The 19480-nt window shown below is 40.2% G+C and overlaps 1 protein-coding gene across 1 annotated transcript in view; it reads left to right on the plus strand.

The window, feature by feature from the left end:
• The first annotated feature begins 1915 nt into the window (after positions 1 to 1915).
• SCAMP1 (secretory carrier membrane protein 1) overlaps positions 1916 to 19480 on the plus strand; it is a 42043-nt gene continuing 24478 nt past the window's right edge. Inside the window, exons 1-2 of the mRNA XM_042825848.1 lie at positions 1916 to 2033; positions 17114 to 17191. Coding sequence (XP_042681782.1) covers positions 1977 to 2033; positions 17114 to 17191 — 135 coding nt within the window. The 5' untranslated portion in view covers positions 1916 to 1976. The remainder of the gene's footprint in view (positions 2034 to 17113; positions 17192 to 19480) is intronic.

A 19480-nucleotide genomic window follows, 5' to 3' on the forward strand; every position in this document is an offset into this window, starting at 1 on the left:
AATGATGAGCTATCAAAGTTCTATCATTTGACACATTAGAATAATTAATATCCTTTCAAGAAATATCTTAACACAGCTTCATTATTGCCTTGAAAGCCAGATGAAATGACAGATTATTCCCCCTTAAATGTGCACAAACAAATTATTATTAGGGAAACATTGCTATGTCCATAATTTGAGGCATCAGTAGCCATATCAGAAAAGATGCTCTTTTCAGAAAAACATTCACCGACTCATGCAAATAACAAACAATGCATTCATACACATTCAGATGAAAAAAGAACAAATACACTGTTTTCAGTGCATGAAGTTTTTGAATAATCAGCATGTATCATTGAGCTATGATATATTGAGCCATGGGACAATATTGGAAAACAACATGATTTAGTTTGCTGTCACAGTAAGTGAGCTATATGGATGACTGTGACTAATACTGTAGTGCAATTTTGTTCACTGTACAACAGCTGCCTTTGTGTTTTTTGAAGCATGAACTATTTTACACTTCATAGCAATAAAAAAGTTGAAAGTGCTTTATTCCTCAGAACCTATGCTTTCATGATTTGTGCCATTTGCATATCATCATATATCTGACAGTCCTTCACAAATAATTGAGAAACTTCTGCATAAATTACAGGAAGCCTTGTGGTAATTATTGCTTTCTTTACCGATGCATGCAAAGTCAATCCTCCTGTACACACAGGACTTTTCTTGACTCGCTGATGAACAACACCATTGCAGCGAATGCCATTTCAGGATGGGAGTAACAACAAAAGTAGAGCCACTAAAATATGTAGGTCAATCAAAAAACAATGCCTCCTGTTGATTTACAGGGGAAATACAACAGATACCAAGAGCACAACAGCACTATGTGACAGAGCACGTTCTCAGCTAGAAAACTTTCTTTTTCAACACAGTCACGAGCATCAGGAATGTGTTTTTGCCAGTGATGAACAAGAGCCTGTGTGCTGTGCTGGCAGAAATCTGCAGCAGCAAAGGTGACCCGCTGTCAATACCACCACTGCTGAAACACACCAACCACTGCTTCACTGCACTCATATTCACAGTTTTGTCTCCATAAACGTTCAGCAAATGTTGATGAATGTCAATGGGTGCCATGTTTTCCTCACAGAAGAATTCAGTGACATAGCTTTGTTTCATACGCACTTCTGTGTCAGTTGCCATTCTGTCAGAGTGCCCCTCCGCTGCATCTGTCACAGGGCAACAACACAGAGTGGGATGCTGGTGGGAAAGTTCAGCCTCTACTGCTGTTGCACCACGTGTGCCTCTGATGTTGTGGCCCTGCCCTTGTATGTACACATATAAGGGTCGTGTTCAGCGGGCATGACAGTGGTGGCTGGACTATCCGATTTTAGTGTCTTCCCCAACCTTTATGACTGTGACTCTATGTGTTACTGTTCTGAGTCAGCCTTCAACAAACCCCAAACAACAATACCCAAAGTTTGCCTGTGGTTTTTACATGGAGAAAAAATAACAACAAAACACTGAGAAAGCCAATTTTACTCTGCAACAGCTCCTTTCAGACAGACTTCAGGCCTCAGTTTCAACCCTCTCTTTTTGCATTTAACGAAAACTTAAATAATTTCTTTAGAAAGCATAGAGAATAATTCAGGATTTGTGCCGGTGGACACATCAGAACAGCTTCTCGGGGGTGCGTCGGCCAGCCTCCAACCTCCCCCGCGCCGCGCGTGCGCTCTCCCAGCCGCACTACCTCCCCGCCGCTCCGGGCCGGCCGCTTCCCCCGCTAACAGCGCCGTCCCGCCCGGCGACGCCATTTCCGGGGCGGCCATTTTGGGAGGCTGGAGCTTGGCGGCTGGTAGGTGCGGAGGGGGCGGGCTCGGACCACAGCAGCAGCTGGTGTCAGGGCGGGGGGCGTCTCGCGAGCCGGCGAGTGTGGGGCGCCGCAGGGCGAGAGCCGCCGCCACCACCGCCGCCACCCGGAGATCGCAGCCCCCGCCATGTCGGACTTCGACAGCAACCCCTTCGCCGACCCGGACCTCAACAACCCCTTCAAGGTGAGGCGGGCGGGCGGGCGGGGAGGGCGGTGTGCTGGGGCATCCCGCTGCAGGAACCGGCCCCGGAGGCTTCTGCTGGCTCGAGTCGCTTTCGTGGGGCTGGGCGGCTCGGGGTGTTGTCAGGGAAAGCAGCCGTTCTGGAAGCGCTGGGAACGGGCGTAGCGCTCTCAGGAGTTCAGGTTTCTGTGTTTTGTCGTCCATACTGCAGCTGGAATAATAGGAATTGTTTTTTCCAGTTCTCACCTCCCTCTTAATTTTGTTTTTCACGTAATGTCTGCAGATGTGTGTGTGCGTGTGATACTCTACGGTATTTTTCTTTCTGATCGGCTGACCCACATAATGCCGTGGATTTATCTCGTTTTCCCTCATCGGGCTTACCTGCTTTGCTGCATTTTTTTGAAGCGCGCAGGGTGCTGAGGGAGAGGCTGGGTTCTGCCCTGCTTTCTAAAATGCTGTGTTATAATGTGTGCTGAGCTTTCGGTTCTTGCTCTCCTGACCTGGCACGCTGCTGGGAATTGTTTCTTTACCCTCTGTTCTGTCCGCGGTGGTCAGGGTGAGCTGACCTCTCCAATGCTTTCCCACCTCATCAGCTCTTTATTGTTTGAGTCTGGTTGGTCTGATTTTTTTATTTTTTTTTTCTTTTTCCAGCTGCTTAAAAAAATCTCACCAAACTTCTTCTATGCCTCATTTTTATCTCGTGGGCACTTTATAATACACAGTACTGCATGTCAGTGTGACATGGCTGAAATAATTAAGCCTTTTAGAAACTGATCTGTCACACTACAACTGTACTCCTGTACAAGGAGTTGCTGAAAGCATAGATTTTTGTCTGGTTCATTCATTGGAGTCTGTCATCTTAGTTTAGTTTTTATTCTCATAAGATTTAGTATATTTTGTTATTTGGGCTCACCACTATGTTTTTACTCTGCTTTGTGCACCGTGCAGGGATGTTTCTAGGGGAACAGAAGTCCAGGCACATGGGTTGCTGCCAGCAGTAGTTTGGACTGGCACCAATGGCTGTGAGCTCTGTTCTTTACTTCCTGGCACCAGGAGACAAAAAGGTGTCATTGTTCTAGAACATGTCTTCAGCAACAAAAGTAGCTGGTTCTTTTCCTGTGCAAAAGCAATATATAGCAAATTTATTGCGTATGGATACCCAAAGCAGAAACAGCTTCCTTTGCATCATTTACTGGCCCTGTGACTTCATAGAATCACAGAAAGGTTTGGGTTTGAAGGCACCTTTAAGGTCACCTAGTTCTAACCCTCCTGCTATAGGCAGGGACACCTCCCTCTAGATCAGTTTGCTCAAGGCCAGGATGGGGCCTTGAGCACCTCCAGGAAGGGGGCATCCACAGCATCACAACAGGATAACCTGTTCCAGTGTTTCACCACTTTCACAACAAAGAATTTCTTCCTAATATCTAGTCTAAATCTACCCTCTTGCAGTTTAAAGCCATTTCCCTCACTCTGTTACTGCATACCCTTATAAATAGTACCTCCCCAGTTTTCCTGTAGGCCTCCTGAGGTACAGGAAGGCCTCTATAAGGTCTCCCCAGAGCCTTGCCTTCTCCAGGCTGAAGAGGACTTGTCCTGTGCAGTGTTACTGAGTCCTAAGCTGGGAACCTACCTTGGCCATACTTAGTTTGAAGACAATGCTTAAAGTGATGTTTTTTTCTAGTTTCTCTTCATTGTAGCTGTTAGGCAAGAGCTGCACTGTATCACAATAAAAATACTCCAGAACAACTCTGTAATTTGAACCTCCTTTTTGAACAGGGTTCTGGATTTCTCTCTCTTGCAGAAGTTGTTTTAGGAAAGCTTCATGCTTTTTCTTTCTTGGAGGGCTTTTTTTCCCTGCTTCTTCTGGTTTCTGCTATTTTCTTTCTCATTCAACTGCAGACAGAAAATAATGCTGCTTACCTTTAGTTACATACTTACTTACTTGAAGGGGTAGAAGGCCTCCTCAATATGCCAAACCTTGATTGTCATCTCGTTGGCATGACAACTTTGAAGTACATGTGTCAGAATTTCAGGTTACTCTACGTGTTTTATAATATGGGCTATGTCTTTTATTATATTTTATGCACAGAACCAGAATTTCCAGATAGGCCTTGATGACCTAGATTGTGTTGTCTGAACACTGTATTCAAATTTATTCATACTATTTGTCTGCGAGATTACTTAAGTTCCCTTAAGTTGGCAGGCACTTTCTATGTCTGTGTAAAATCACAAAGTAGTGTGACAGAGAAAGGAGGAAGGGGCATCACATGAAGAGTTGTTGCCAGGTTTGATGACAGCTCCTGCTTTCTCTGAAGTATTTAGGTTTTGCTAATTGTGATCTGCTAGTTTCCTGCGACTGCTCTCATGCCTTTTAATGAAAAGATTTCAGAGGAGATTCTTCATTGATACTGAATGGGAAAATGGGAAGACAGAAACGTCTAGTTTGCTCATGGTTAGCATGGGTAGTTACTGCTTTCTGAAACCTAAAATTATGTTTCTCTTTTGGCATCTAACTAACTGGAACTAAATGGATTTAGTCTAAAAATAGAATTTCTCATATCAAGTATTTGCTTGCTTGGATTGATCATGGCATATTGATACATATATGTGAACACCTAACATTTCTTTTTGAAAAAGGGTAACACATTATAAAACAAAAGTCCTCAAACCGAATCCAAAGGATGTTATGTTTTTGATATCAGAGTATTTCTGTACAAGTAGTTTTTCCCTTGATGTATACCAACCAAAATAGGAGATCTTTCATTTAGAAATACAAGGAGTGATGAAACAAAAATACAAATAGCATTCTGGCATTAGAAAGCTTGTGATCACATTAGAACTGTGCAGGAGAAAATGCCCTTATGTACCATGCAAGTGAAGATGTGATCATCTCTCTATAATTTGATGTAGCAGCACTGTAAATACATACACAGTGTGACTTGAAGCATCATAAAAATGAGCTAATAATGAAAGCTGTTCTATTTCCTTCTCTGTGAAGTACTTCTCCTGTCTTGAGTGCATGAACTCCAGTTTGGTAACATTCTCACTGACAAATGGTGGAATCCCACCTAACCCAGACAGCATGAGCAAAGTGGGTCCAGTGACAGTTCTTGTGTTCGGTCTGGAGTCAAGGCCCTGCTGAGACCAAGATAAGAAGTCAAGTTTAGGTCAGGATCAGGTCCCCTGAAAGTAATGGGTCATCTGATTGGGTCACTTCCCCTGCTGTGCTGAGAGCTCTGAGCGGATGCAGGTATTTGATACTAAATTAAGGTAAGACTGAAAAGTAAGATGTGTTTGTGTTTAAATATAAATGGTAGCCTCCTGCTAAAAACAACTAAGTGATACATATGGAGACTGAACAGAATACTGCTTGTCTTGTTCAGTTATGGTCTGGAAGCCTGCAAGCGTGGAAACCTTCAAAATTATGTAGTTTTGGAAGCAGTTTCTTTGGATTAGGTATCTGTATTGGAACTGTGAGGTCACAGCCTGAACCAGTGATTGAACGCCTTGTGAAGGGGTGTAGTCAGCCCTGGGAGCACAGGTGCAAGCAATTCACCTGTGTGAATGGAAGGGTGGAGCCTGGCTCCCTAACTTCATTTAGAGGCTGGCAGCCACAAGAGAAACATCTCTACTTGGAAATCCTCTCCTTTGGAGTATTTGATGAGCCAGGATCCCCTGGAAAGGATTAAGCAATTCTTTATTTACTGGCTTGTTTACCAGTCTTAGGTAATTTAAAGCAGCTGTATCTGCTGTTGCCTTTCTCTACATTATCCAAACAATGGTTAACCTCCTCAAAAAACAATGGTTACTGCTCCTCAAAGTCTTCTGCAGTTCTGTCCTGACTTCCCTTCTTATACAGATGTCTGAGATTCTCTAAGACATCTAAAAATGGCATTAGATGCCTGAGTTGCTCCCACTGAGGTCACAGGATTAGTTTAGTCACTGAAGCTAAGTATACATTAGAGCTTAACTTCACAACAGAGCTAGTTCCAGTGATAATTTGGATATTGCAGTTAATCTGACTCATGTGAGAACAAATTAATCTTCTGTCTTGTTTGGAAGGAAGGATGAGCTGAAGATCTGATGCTGGAGCACCAGAGAATTGATGACTGATGGCTTGTATTGCAGCAGAACTTATCTGTACAGCTTGCACAGCTTGCACCTCACTGCTGCTGTCTAAGTGAAGCTAAAGTGAAAGAAACTTGCATTCCTTGAAGAAAAGGAAAATTTAATTGCTTGTGAAGGATCAGGACCCTAATTACATGAAGTTTTGTATGCCTATATGCCTAACTTTGTTTTAATTCTTCTTAGGTAATTAGAAAATGTACCCAATTAATTTGTATTTCTTTAAATTATTAAGGGACGTAAACTACAAATGCTTTTCTGATTTGCTTATCTGATGTCCTTTCATATTTTCAAAGACTACAAGTTCTTTCCGTCTTACATAATTTAATGCTGAAAATAATGTTCAAAGTGCCCTTTATAAGGCCTACATAGTAAGTAGTTTTCAAGAGTGCACTTCCTCAGTGGTGTTTCTGCACCATGAATGAGAACTACTGTGACTTGTTTGATACTCAGTAGTGATTATAGCTGCATTTTTCCAAATTTTCAGCGTTTGAAAGTATTAGATTTGTATTAGTTTTGCATTATGTAGAGTGACTTCAGTATTACAAAGAGGAGTACACTGTACCTTTCATAGCTAAGGAGGGAGTGAGTTTTTTAGAACAGCTAAGAGACGTGATGCTTGTATTGGGCTTGTGTGGGAATGTTTTGGTATCAGGAAAGCTGTAGGGATGACCTCTTTGCACTGCCCCTCTCAGCATTGCCCTGTGTCAGGTCAGAGCCAGCTCCAACAGGGACCTGCTGCTGCCAGATCTGAGCCATACATCATGCTGGGTGTGCTCTGGGAGTGCACAGTTAAACAGCAGCTGGGAGAGCGGGGTGAGGAAACAGGAGAGAATCAGCTCTACAGCTGCCACAGTCAGTGCAGGAAGTGCTCCAGGCATGGAGCAGCGACACTCTGCAGCCCAGGTAAGGCCAATGGAAGAGCAGGCCATTCCCCTGCAGCCCATGGGCACCACGAGGGTTAGATCAGCCTGTGCAGCCATGGAGGAGCACGTGCTGCAACAGTGGATTTTGCCCTGGAGGAGGCACAGCACATGTAGGGCCCTCACAGGAGCAGACCCTGGCCAGTGCTGCAGCCTGTGGGAAGCAGCCTGCCTTGGGGCAGGGACTGAGAGAGTGGCCATAAAGAAGCAGCAGAGATGAAGCATTATGGGCTGACAACTCCCTTGTTCCTCTTCTCCTGGTGGAGGATGAGGTAGAATAGGATAAATGTGAGGAAGGTGATTTTGTTTGTTTTTAGCTTCTCAATGTTAACAATACGCAATAAATTACTATCATGGGCAAAACAAAACAGCGTAGGGAGAATGATCTAATTTGAGTGGTCTCTCCATTTCAGCCTTTCAACTTTTTTTTCTTCCTCTGTATTTTCACCGTTTATTCCTTTGAAAAGCGTAGTGGGTGAGCAGTGTGGTGGAGTTCAGCTGTCCATCATTGTGAACCCATAACGCTTGCTTAGTACTCTCTTGCAAGATGGGGCTGATATGGTCTTGGGAACCAGCGATATTCTGTCTGGTTTCAGAGATGGAGAATTTGGTTTACTTAGTAGCTCAGAACCCTTCAGAGCTGTGCTTCTGTCAGATAACATGTCCTACAATGTGCACCACTTGAGAGCCAAGTGAGAGAAAACCAGCTGAATACTTCTGCAGTATTTTGTTTAATAGTGTTCTGGTAGTTCTGGAGTGAAAATCTTTGAATGTCATTTGGAGAAGGAGGGGTAGAGAGAGGCACAGGTTAGAAGAGAAATGGCTGATCAGTTGAGATGATAAAAATTTTGAATGGACTGTTCGGGCAGTTATGCGTACTTTCAGTAGGTGCAAAACAAAGGCTATTTCTACACTTGTCCTTAATTCTTCCTGGTGTTACATGTGGACCTTTCAGGGCAGTTCTTCCTCACAGTAAGTTGTATTTAATCGTAGATAATGTCTTGCAACAACAACAATGTATTTTAAGGACTCCTTTATACTCTTGAACGTAAACAGTTCCTACCATTAAGATACTATTAAGACAGTAAAATGTACAAGTCTTGATTTACCACTTGTGAAATTCCTATAACTATAATCTGCCTTGGGTTTATAATGACGAAGGACAAATAAAGCATGAAGAGCTTTTATTTTTCACCACATCAAAACATGAATAACTTCTTGACACTTGTGCAACTTGTTATGGCATGAACAGGGAGAAAGTCTCTGTGGAGTTAAGCTATTTGATTTATGCAAAGTTTTTATTGAACAAGTACAAATTGAAATTTCAGAGGCTTGATCACCAGAATTTGGACAGTATTATGGGACTAAGAAACACATATACGTAATTTTCCAAAGGTTGGTTCCTTATTTAAGAGCTCAGAATCAGCTGTTAATGTAGGAGAAGAAAAACATTGATATCCATTGCTAGCTAAATACACTTTTCTTCCTATTGTCAAAAAGTAAGCTCTGTCAATTCACTCTCCAAGAGTGTTCTTTGGAAGCAAAGTATATCATATAGAGATCTTCAGCTGAAAGAGTAGTGGCTTTGATTGCTTTAGAGAACTTATTCCTTCATGAGGAATGGGGTATGTAGTTCTCTTTTTGATCAAGAAGTCATAAAACCCTCAGGCCACTGAAGAGTTACAGGCTTTTTTTTTTTTTTGTCACATTTTTTGCCTAGTTTTCAGAGCTGATCATGTCACCTTAGGAAGTACTTAGCAGAGAGCAGGTGTTGAACAAAACTCAGGAAGCATTCTTGGCAGAATGTATGTAGTTAGTATTACGTATGTTTATAATGGGCATAGCAAATAATCTGTGATAAACAGTTAAGAGTTTGTATTGAAATAAGTTGATCCTTTTCATGCATTGAAGCATGGACTACAAAGTAATCCGGGGGCACAGTCACAAGAGGGGAGACCTAATGGAGATTGAAAGTTCATATTGAATTACACCCATTACAATTGATCAGTAGTAAATTTAGTCCAAAATGGGGAAGGGTTCTAATTTTTTTGGACTGAAATGCTGAAGCTTTCAGTGGGAGCGGTAGGTCTAAGAAATCCTAGTTGGCTAAGGATGATTCAGTAAAACTTACTGATCTTATGATTTCACCAGAGTGTATTCACCAATCTGGATGTCTGTACAGGGTCAGGTTTTTTGAAGGCAATGTCTTTGCTGAGCATGTTTAGCAGTTAGAAGGATAACATTGGGGCTGAATTTCTTTTGCTTTCTTGGAACCTCCTTCCAAGTACGAAGGCAAAAGGGAAAATGCATAGCTGGGTGAAAGTAAATATGGATGAATGCTGAAAAAGTTGCCTCAGTAAAAGGTGGATGGTGTCTGTTACTATTAAAGCAGGGAGGAGGAAGTAATTTCTGAACATCCTGAAGAAAAGGGCGAAGACTATATGATGGTACAAGAAAGGTGAAGCCACCTTATATCAATCCTACCATTAGAAGTTTTTCTGATGAGAACTGTTTTCTCTACAGGGATTGAAACCAATTTTGTCATTAACAGATCATCCTGGAGAAAAGAAGGCTGCGGGGTGACCTCATTGCAGCCTTTCAATACCTAAAGGGAGCCTACAGAGGGGAGGGGAATCAACTCTTTGAAAGGGTTGGTAACTGCAGGATGAGGGGAAATGGTTTGAATTGAGGGAGGGGAGATTTAGGTTGGATGTCAGGGGAAGTTCTGTACTATGAGAGTGGTGAGGTGCTGGAACAGCTGCCCAGAGAGGTTGTGGATGCCCCATCTCTGGAGGTGTTGAAGACCAGATTGGATGGGGCTATGGGCAACCTGGTCTAGTATTAAATGGGAAGGTTGGTGCCCCTGCATGTGGTAGGGCGTTGGAGATTCATGGATCCTTAAGGTCCCTTCCAACCCTGGGTATTCTGCGATTCTGTGATCCTTTTCCCTTGAACCTTGAAACCCTGAAAATAAAAATCTCTAGAGTTGCATGTAGCTGCTGATTATTCCTTAGTTGTATTCAAGTAGCTATGTTACTGATGAATTGTTTTCTTGCCCTGACTTCATCCATGAAAATTAATTAATCCTTTTAAAAAGTCCACTTCTGCTTTCCTAGTCCATTGCTTTATCCTTGGTTTCTTTTTTCTCCAAAGGATAACCAGGTGTACTTCTGACAGTTTATTCAGATATCTTTTTGATTTTTTCGTATGAATCCTGTGTATATCGAGAAAATTAAAAAAGCTGTCACTTCTAAATGCAGCATTCTAGTGTTGCCTGTTCTACCAAACAGCATGGTGGTTATATTACTTTGATGTGCTGCTCTCCAGGTAATGTGATCCAAGTCGTGAAAGAAATTTAGTTGTCTTATTTACTCCCACTTGTCAACTAGTGTTAAAGATTTACCTTCCTGCCCTGTTTTAGAGGCAGTTATCTTTTCCTAATAAAAGTGTTTTATGCACTTATGCCTATTTCAGGTTTTTGTAATTCTCTGTATGGTACACAGTTTTAATTTGAAGTTATTGTTTTGAGTTGCTGATGCATTGTGAAATCTTCATAATCCCTATCCAAATCGGTGTTCAGAGTGTGTTTTTTTGCTCTGTTTCTTGACCTCTCCAATGAGATGTTGTTTCTACTTACTTGACAGTCCTTGGAATCAAAGCATACTGAACTAAATTAATCATGACATCTGGTGTACTTAACATCACTGTCTCTTATGTTCCATTAACAGGGGAAAAAAAGCTACCGAAATATACCTTCTCAAATGTATTGTTAGCTTCTATTTTATTTTTTAAACAATTTGAAGTACACGTTACAGGATGGAGAATTCCTAGTTCTCAGATGGCTGCCTTACAAGAAATTGAAGTCTCGAATAGCGAAATAAATTTAGCTGGTAACATTTTTCAGAACATTTTCACATTGTGCATTATCCGAGCATCTTAGTCACAGTGAAAAAATGCGGGAGCCCTTTCCAGTGAACAATAACACAGAGAATCATTACATCTGATATCTAGTTTGAGTCTTTAATTAGTTAATCTGTGGTGGGCTATCAGGGCATCTTAATCATGGTGGAACAATGCTGGAGCCGTTCCCAGTGAACAGTAATACAAAGAATCATTACATCTAGTATCTAGTTTGAGTCTTTTAATTTGTTCATCTGTGATGTATTAATGAAAATTATAGCAGATGACTAGTTTTTGTCTCCTAGACAACAGAAGTCTCTATTCTCTTCAATTTGATTTTTAAAAAGCTGTAAAAACTTGTATGGAATAGATTGTTCTACTCCATTTCAGCCACATGCTCTCTTATGGAGCATGGGGGTGGCTCAGGCAACCTTTCTTCTCTTTCTTTTTCCCCTTAATTTGTAGATAGGTGGTTTTGTGCACCCTTTTTTAATAAGCCGTTTGTGCCAACTGGACACGTGAGTGTAATTTGTTAAGCTAGTACAGGAGGCATTTTTAGCAGTTCTGCAAGTGCTCTTGCAAATGTGAACTAAAGATGTATTGTGGTTTTTCTGATTTCCCATTCTTAATGTAAGTATTGGGGTGCTTCTTACCCCTGACTCCTGGTGACACAAATAAAGTAATTCTAATCTTTTCAGGTTGATACTGTGGGAGAGAGGTTACAAAAAATAAGTGAAAGTTAAGGTGGAAAAGGTTAATTAGGTTGTTCTGGTTTCTTAAAATTCCAGTATTCCAAGCTAGATTCAGATGTTGAAAATATCATCTGAAGTGTTTGTATGTGACCAGTGCATAGCTTAGAGTATCTGAGTGTGGAAAACAGCCAGTTCTGAAATTGTGTTTCTCAGTTGGTGTGGCTAAACTTGGAAGTTTGAGTGAGGTAAGACTTGTGAAAGAAGTTAAGTGGAAAGAGGGAACAGTAAGCTGGGTAAGCAAGAAGGGAATTCTTGGCATTTGTCTTGTAAGAAGCAAGGGCTGGGACTGGCTGGGTGTCTGTGGAAAGTTGAGTTGTGGCGTGGAGTCACTGCAAGAGCTGGGACCATTATGGATGGGGAGCAATCCTCCAGGATATGTCCTTCTCAGTCTAAGCGTTATGTAGTTGTCCTGTTCAGGGGCTGACATGTGATATTTAAACATCCCAGAGATTCTAAATCTTCTTGGAGTTATCTAGTTTTTATCACTGAGTTTGAGGTCTCTGGATGCTTGGTGGTTCCAATCCTGCTGTTGCTCTTTGTCTGTGTGTGCGTATTATCACTTAGTGGAGCTTATCTTTTTGTTTTTTTTTTCTGTTCCTCCATGTTAACAAAGTAGAACAGCTCAAATAATGCATTTAACTTAATTATCCAGGTAGAATACTAAATATGGAAAACAAATTACAGCAGCCTAGATTCCCTTGTTTGTTCGGAGTATTATGGTTCTAACCTTCTTAACCAGGAGGATGCGTGTGTCTTGTACAGATTTGTTAAATTTCATTTAAATGTCACTTTATTCCAGTCTTGTGTTCAGTGAACATTTGTCATTCACATTTCTTGTTCATTATTCAAACCCTGATAAACTGCTAAATTAGATGTTTTCTTACTAAGTAGCAGTGAGCATGAGTGTTTCAGTCTTTCTCCCTGCATCTAGATGAGTAGGCATTCACTCTAGTTTTGAAGTGAGATGTAATGAGTGTAAGGTGAGAAGGTGCATGGTAAGTCTGTGTGTTCTCTGGATTGTCAGGTCTGATCTTTTCAGAGTATTCTAAGTACTGTTTTGAGATATGAAATGTAGCTCTTGTTGGCATCAATACTTCACTGTGAATGTTTAGAAAGTCCAGTAGCTTTCACTTAATGATCAGGCTATGATGAACTTGTTCCTTTCCACTGAGGCTGGTTTTCTTAGCATCACAGAACATTTCGGTCAGTAAGTGTAGGAGAGAGTCTGATCTCCATGATGGTAATTGCTTCCTTCAACTGTGAGATTACTGTATTTTTCACTGTAATCTCTGGCTTACTTCTACTTGTGTCTTCCAGCTTGTGAGAGACATCAGGCCGTGAAGTTATACTGAAGTCCAGGTTCTGAGAGCAGAAACTTGGCATGATGGTATTCAATTATGTATTTCAATAGAACTGCAATAACCTTTGCAGGCTTTTTACTACATAAGAGAACTTTTCTTACATGGAACTGACGTTGAAGGTCTTCTGGGTCATTGTATTTTTTTCAGAGCTGTTGTTAATTTTGCAAACAGTGGCAATATCTGGCAGAAGTGCAGCAATTGTTGGTTCTAGAAGTAGAATGGGTTTCTGCTAGAGGACTACATAGAGTGTTTGTACATGCAACTTATGTCTAGAGCTAAGGCATTTGATGTAGTGAACTTATTTAGTTCAATGAGCGGGGATTTCCTGTCATTTTTGTAAATCGGTGTTAGAATGTCACAGTGTGAAGAGATCTAAGAGTTTTTCCCTATTCATCTCTGAAACACTAGAAGAAGGCTTTTTTCATCAGACATTTATTGTTTGCATATCTAATTTGTAAATGTAGACAGCCTTTCAAAATTTGATGTGACCACTTCACATCCTTCCTGTTTTTTCTTGAAATCTGATTCTGTACAGTGACTGTCTCATGAGCCTGTGATCTTCTAGTTAAAACTGAATTATTTGATTAGTAATGAATGCAGTGCTGAATCACATGCGTGTTGAAATGTGCTTTTGAAGCAACTAAATCAAATTGCTGTTTGAGTTTAATAATTTTGTCTTCTTGTTCATAGCTGATGGCCAGCTATCTGTAGTTTCATCTGTGTCTACACTTGAACACTGGAAAAGGCAATGATTTGAGAGCATTTGTTGAAGTAATACTATACTAAAAGCATGAGTGAAAGTCCTGTGAAGAAGGATTTGGGGGTTGTGGTGGATGAGAAGTTTGCTGAAAGCCAGCAGTGTGCATTTGTAGCCTTTTGTGCATTTGAAGGCGTGCAGTACCCTGGGCTGCATTAAAAAATGTGTGACCAGCAGGGAGAGGGAAGTGACTGTCCCTTTTGCTCTGTCTTTGTGAGGACCCATCTGAAGTACTGCATCCAGGAGTGGGCTTCCAGCACAAGAAAGACACAGACCTGTTGGAGTGGGTCCAGAGGAAGCCAGGAGCTCGCTTCCTGCAATGGAAGGTTGAGGGAGCTGTGCTTATTGAGCTTGGAGAGAGCATTGGGAAGACTTCATTGCAGCCTTCCGGTGCTTAAAGGGAGCTCATAAATAGAGAGAGCAACTTTACATGATCTGGTAGTGATAGGACAAAGGGGAATAGTTTTAACAAAAAGTAGGGAAATTTACATTGGATATTAAAAGGAGATTTTATTACGCAGGGTGATGAGACACTGGAATGGGTTGTCTGGAGGAACTGTGGATATATCTCATCACAGGAGGTGTTCAAGGCCAGATAGATCTGGTGGTTGGCAGCCCTGCCCATGACATGGGGTTGGACCTGGAGTGATCTTTATGGTCCTTTCCAGATCAAGCCTTTCTGTGATTAGGGCACATTATGCTACTAGGTTTCATGTTATTTAAGGGCTAGAATAGTCCTGGTTCTGGCTTCAAAAGAGTTAATTTTTCTCATAGCAATCTGTTTGGTGCTATGTTTTAGGAATGGAACCAAAACAGTGCTGGTAACAGTGTTTTTGATGCTGCTGAACAGCTCTTGCACAGCATCATGGCCTTCTGTTTCTTACTGTTCTCTGCTGAGAGGAGTCTGGGGTTGTGGACAAATGGCTGGGAGGAGAGAGCCAGACAGCTGACTCTGCCTGACAAAAGAGATAGTCCATAACGCTGTACTGTCATGTTCAGCAGTAGCATATGGAAAGGAATCCAGAGTAACCATTACTAAGAGACTGGCTGGGTATCCCTCTGCAGGATGAGGATGGCGAGTGGTTGCTCTTGCATCATTTGTATGTTTTTCTTTTTTTTTCCTCTTCCTGTTCCCTCATTTACTCTCTACCTTGACACTGACAAGTTGCTTTTGCCTGTCTGGTCTCTCCATCATCACGGTGGGGAAGGAGTGAGCAACTGGGTGGGAGCTTAACTGCATGCTTTGGTCAACCCACCTGAGTAAGATAATAGTTTTCAGATGTATAAAACTTTCTGCAATCCCATAGTTCAAACATATTGAATTATGACATTGCTTTATTTGTATTCACTTTAAGCTCTTCCATAAAGATCTTGCAAGAGCAAGTCCAGTAAATTGATGTTCAGGTGTCAGGTTTTTCTTATCTGTCTTCTAACTGAACGTTTCAAATGATGTGTGTTCAAATTTTGACAACAGCTGTTCTCCCCCATATATTCTCTCTTGCTTCTGTTGTTCAGCTGCGCGGTATTTTGTGCCAGTCCTTTAAAGAAAGGACATGAAGTTACATGAAGTTAGTTATTCTGTTAGTTCTTCAAGATTTCATGAGATTGTACTTGAAACAGTGCATTCGTAAGAGCAAGACTGAAAATACGATGAACGTGCTGGGGAGACTGTCACCAGGATTACGTTATTAAATTCACTAATTATTGCATAAGTCAAATGCAGGAAAGAGAATTTTAAGTGCATGTAAAATTTTTTTATTCACTTAGAGGTTAACTCATGTGCAGTCACTGTTAAAATGTTGCTTTGCAGCTAAATGTATGCTTTAGCCAAAAGGGGTAGCATTCTATATGAACAGAAACAGTAGTTTTATGTAGATATACACACATTTGATTAAAATATCCAATATAATTTATTTTTGAAGCAATACTTTTCTTGTCTTATACTTTTTATGAGTGAAGTTTTAAAATGCCTCTTATTTTAATGTCTGTGACTGTAGCTAGTGAAAAAAATAGACTGAAGACCATAAAACTATAGACTTATTCCTACATTTTAGATAAAGCAGCTACTGTCAACACAAAGTTAGTATTGTAGTGGATGCTGTGTCTAAGAAGCTAGAATTTATTTTTCAGTAGTTCAATGGTTTATATATTTACCTAAGTGTAGAATAAGCTACACTTGAAGTATTTCTTTAATATTTCATATAAAAGGCTTAAATTTAGTTATCTTAGAAGGAAATGTAAATAAAAGTACATAACGTAAAATAGAAAAATGTGAGTACTTAATCTTCTTCCCAATCTTAATCAGCTTTAGCTTTTCTGATGTTTAACTGGACTGAAAATAAGGAAAGGTTTAGATGTGCACATAAAATCAACCGAAGTGCTATAGATATTTGCTTATATTTGCTATACATATGAAATATTGTAAGTTTATTTGTGTAAACATAACTGAAGCTATCACGTAGACTAAGTAAATTTCTTAATTTCAAAGAAAAAAACAGTCTGCCCCCTTTCATCCATTCTTGGTATCTGAAGATAAAAAAACCTTAGTTAAACTAGAGAAATTACGTATGTGGAACAAAGCACCATGTGCAGTAAGTACAATGCTTATTTATATGAATATGAAGTCTGGTTTCTGATAAGTGAGTGCTTCTGCAGAACTAAGCCTGCCTATCTCTACTGCAGGAATGTTTAACTCCTGTTGTTAATTTATAAAGCTAAATATTAAGCTGTGTTCCTCACTGTACAGTTGTTTGGAGAGAAAAAAATAAAGGCCCTTTTTCCTAAATCTACCAGTTCAGGTAGAAGCTGAAGCAAAGGTACCTTTCTGCTGTGGAGAATTGTTTCCTTAGCATCATTTTTTTTTTAAGTGCCTTTTCTACCTCCTGGAGGTTCTTCTAAGTAGAAAAGTCCAAAGTTAAACCAAGCTTTTTCTTCTGTTGTGCTCTTTGTTGGTTGTATAGTTGTGGAGACTTAACAGTCAAAATAGCAGCGTGCTGTTTTGTTCCCTTCTCTGCTGAGAGCATGTTTTTCTTATGAATTAAATGCATGACAGATGGAGTTTGTGTTAATCTAGATTTGGAAGAAGCTCTGAATAGAATGATGTCAGGCTTAGAGGAAGAGGTGGATATTTACTAATTTTTGTATTTTTTTTTTTTTGTGAAAACAACTTTTCGTTAAACAGAAGCTAAATTTTATGTGATGTGTAAGTGTTGTCTCATTTCTCGCATATATGTCTGTGCATTTACAGAACTGTCTTGTCTTCTAGGATCCTTCGGTTACTCAAGTGACAAGAAATGTTCCCCCTGGACTAGATGAGTACAATCCTTTCTCTGATTCAAGAACAGTAAGCATGTTTATTTCTTAAGTATGCTGTTGAACTTTTTAGGTAAGATTTGTAGGGTATTGTTTTCAGAATTTGGAACAGTTATGTATAATATGTGAAGAGCTAGCTGGAGATAATGGAAGATCTGTAAGGACATACCATCTCCAAAGTATGTTAATTTTAGTTTCAGGTAAGGTAGAATCATTTTCTTCAGAGTGTTTGATACGATGCCACGTTTTGGTTCTGGGAGAAGGGCAGTGTTGATAACACGCTAGCATTCATAATTGTCTGCTAAACAGTGCTGTATAGAGCCAAGGCCATTCTCAGCAAAGGATCCAGGGAGATGGGAGGGAACAGAATTAGATGACTGACTTAATATGTTAATGTGTAAATATCGTAATTGTTAACCTTTATCTTAGTAAATAGTTTTACCTCAACCCATGAGTTCTACTTTTTTTTTTAATGGGTTCTCACTGGGGAAGGCGGGAGTGAGCAAAGCAGTGTTGTGCTCAACCTGCTGGGTTAAACCAAAGCAATTTGAAGGGTAGTTGAAGGATACGTTGTGGGCTTAACTTGAGTGAGTTTTGATCTCTTGTGCAATGTGGCTTCCTGAAAGGGACCCAGAGCAAAACTGTTTTTCTTCTGTTCAGTGAGGTTTCTGATAGTCTGTCCTTTGTGCTTTTTTGAATTCTTCAGTTCTTTAAAACTCAGATGAGTGTGGCATACTAAGAAAGTATCTTTTTCACATAAAACGTTGAATTTAACTAATAGTCCTCAGACTGAATAGTTTTATTGTTATAAAAGGTGTAATTTATTCCTGAGAAGCACAACATTGCAATTCGTGTAGTTTCCACATTGTCTTCTCTCAATAGATTTGATTCTGTAACGTTTTTAAGTAATTATTTCTGACAGTGAAGATCTTCTGTGAAATGTGCATAATGTATGGATAATTACTATCTATCAGTGTAACTTCCAACAATAAAATACTATGTTTTTCAAATTCAAGCTTATATTTTCTGTGGCAGATCTTGGAAGTGCCGCTCAGGGATATTGGTGTCCCTGTCTTGGCAACACAGTTGTAAGGTGTCATATAGTATTACAGTGCTAGACTGAAAGCACCTTTTTTTGAACACGTTTGTGTCATCTCTTAAATGAGATGTAGTTAGAACATGGAGCAATATTAAGTAAGCCCAGACTTTTTTTCTCCTGACTTGCAGCATCACAAATTTCCTCAGTTTTTCATAGTTTGGATATAGCATGCATATAGCATGCACTTGGAAATGTATATATTAAAAATCTGAAAAAATCATTGGAAGAGTATTGTATTTTTAGAGGCATATATTCAGTAAATTCCTGAATAGCTCCCCCTCTTTTGTCATTCCGGCAATGAACATAAAACCAGACCAATCAGTTAGTTACAATTGACTTCTTTAGAAAATTTTTGTCTCACTGATAAATACAGTACTTCATGCTTATGGAGAGATGTGCTTAAGGGATGTTTTTTTTAGCATTCATCTCTTGCCAGCCTATTGCATTCAAGGAAGGTCATATTCATTTGCTTCTTTGCTCATTACAGCTTTGACAGCAAAACACTGAAATAAAAATCTATCTAGTAAGTGTAGTTTGGGATAACCATGAGAAATTGTGGGTTGAATTTCAAGATATGAGTACCTTGTAGTATTTGTCAAGATGAAAGACTATGGATGGATCTGTGTAGTAAAGTGTCTATAGAAGTGGACAACTCAGTTCCCTTGGCCAACTGTTGGTTGTGTAAAATAGGTTATTATCCAGTGATGGCTAGAGGTCAGTGCAGTTCTTGCAATACAAATGTGAATAATTAGTGTTAAGTCCTTCTAAAAGGTAATTTTAATAAAAGGCTATGTTTCTCTCTGCTAATGCCTCCTCAGTCTCATCCAGGCTGTCAGTCAGATATTTCTCTTCCCTACCCAAATCCCCAGCAGCACTTGGAAAAACAACCGGTAAGCACCATGTGACAGGTTGCAATGGACCTCTGGAAGTCATTCTTCAACCCTCTAATCAAAATGAGTCAGTGTACCACATTGCTTAGCTTATCTTTTCCTGCTGAGTTTTGAATGTATTGAAGGATGGAGATCCTATGTGATACTGCTGGGCAGCATCTTCCAGTGCTTGACAGTTCTAATAGTGAATGGTTAGCTAGTTACTTGATAGCTAGTGTGTGAATCTGGCATTGCTTTCAAAGCTGCCTCAGCGCTTTTAGTGCTGGAAGTTGTGTCTATAAAAAACAAAATAACACAGGAGAAAAGAATATGCTGTTCTGCTTATTTAGTA

This window comes from Centrocercus urophasianus, unplaced genomic scaffold (genome assembly GCF_019232065.1).
Source record: "Centrocercus urophasianus isolate 14NV4802_14NV808 unplaced genomic scaffold, USGS_Curo_1.0 seq_25, whole genome shotgun sequence".
Lineage (NCBI taxonomy): Eukaryota > Metazoa > Chordata > Aves > Galliformes > Phasianidae > Centrocercus > Centrocercus urophasianus.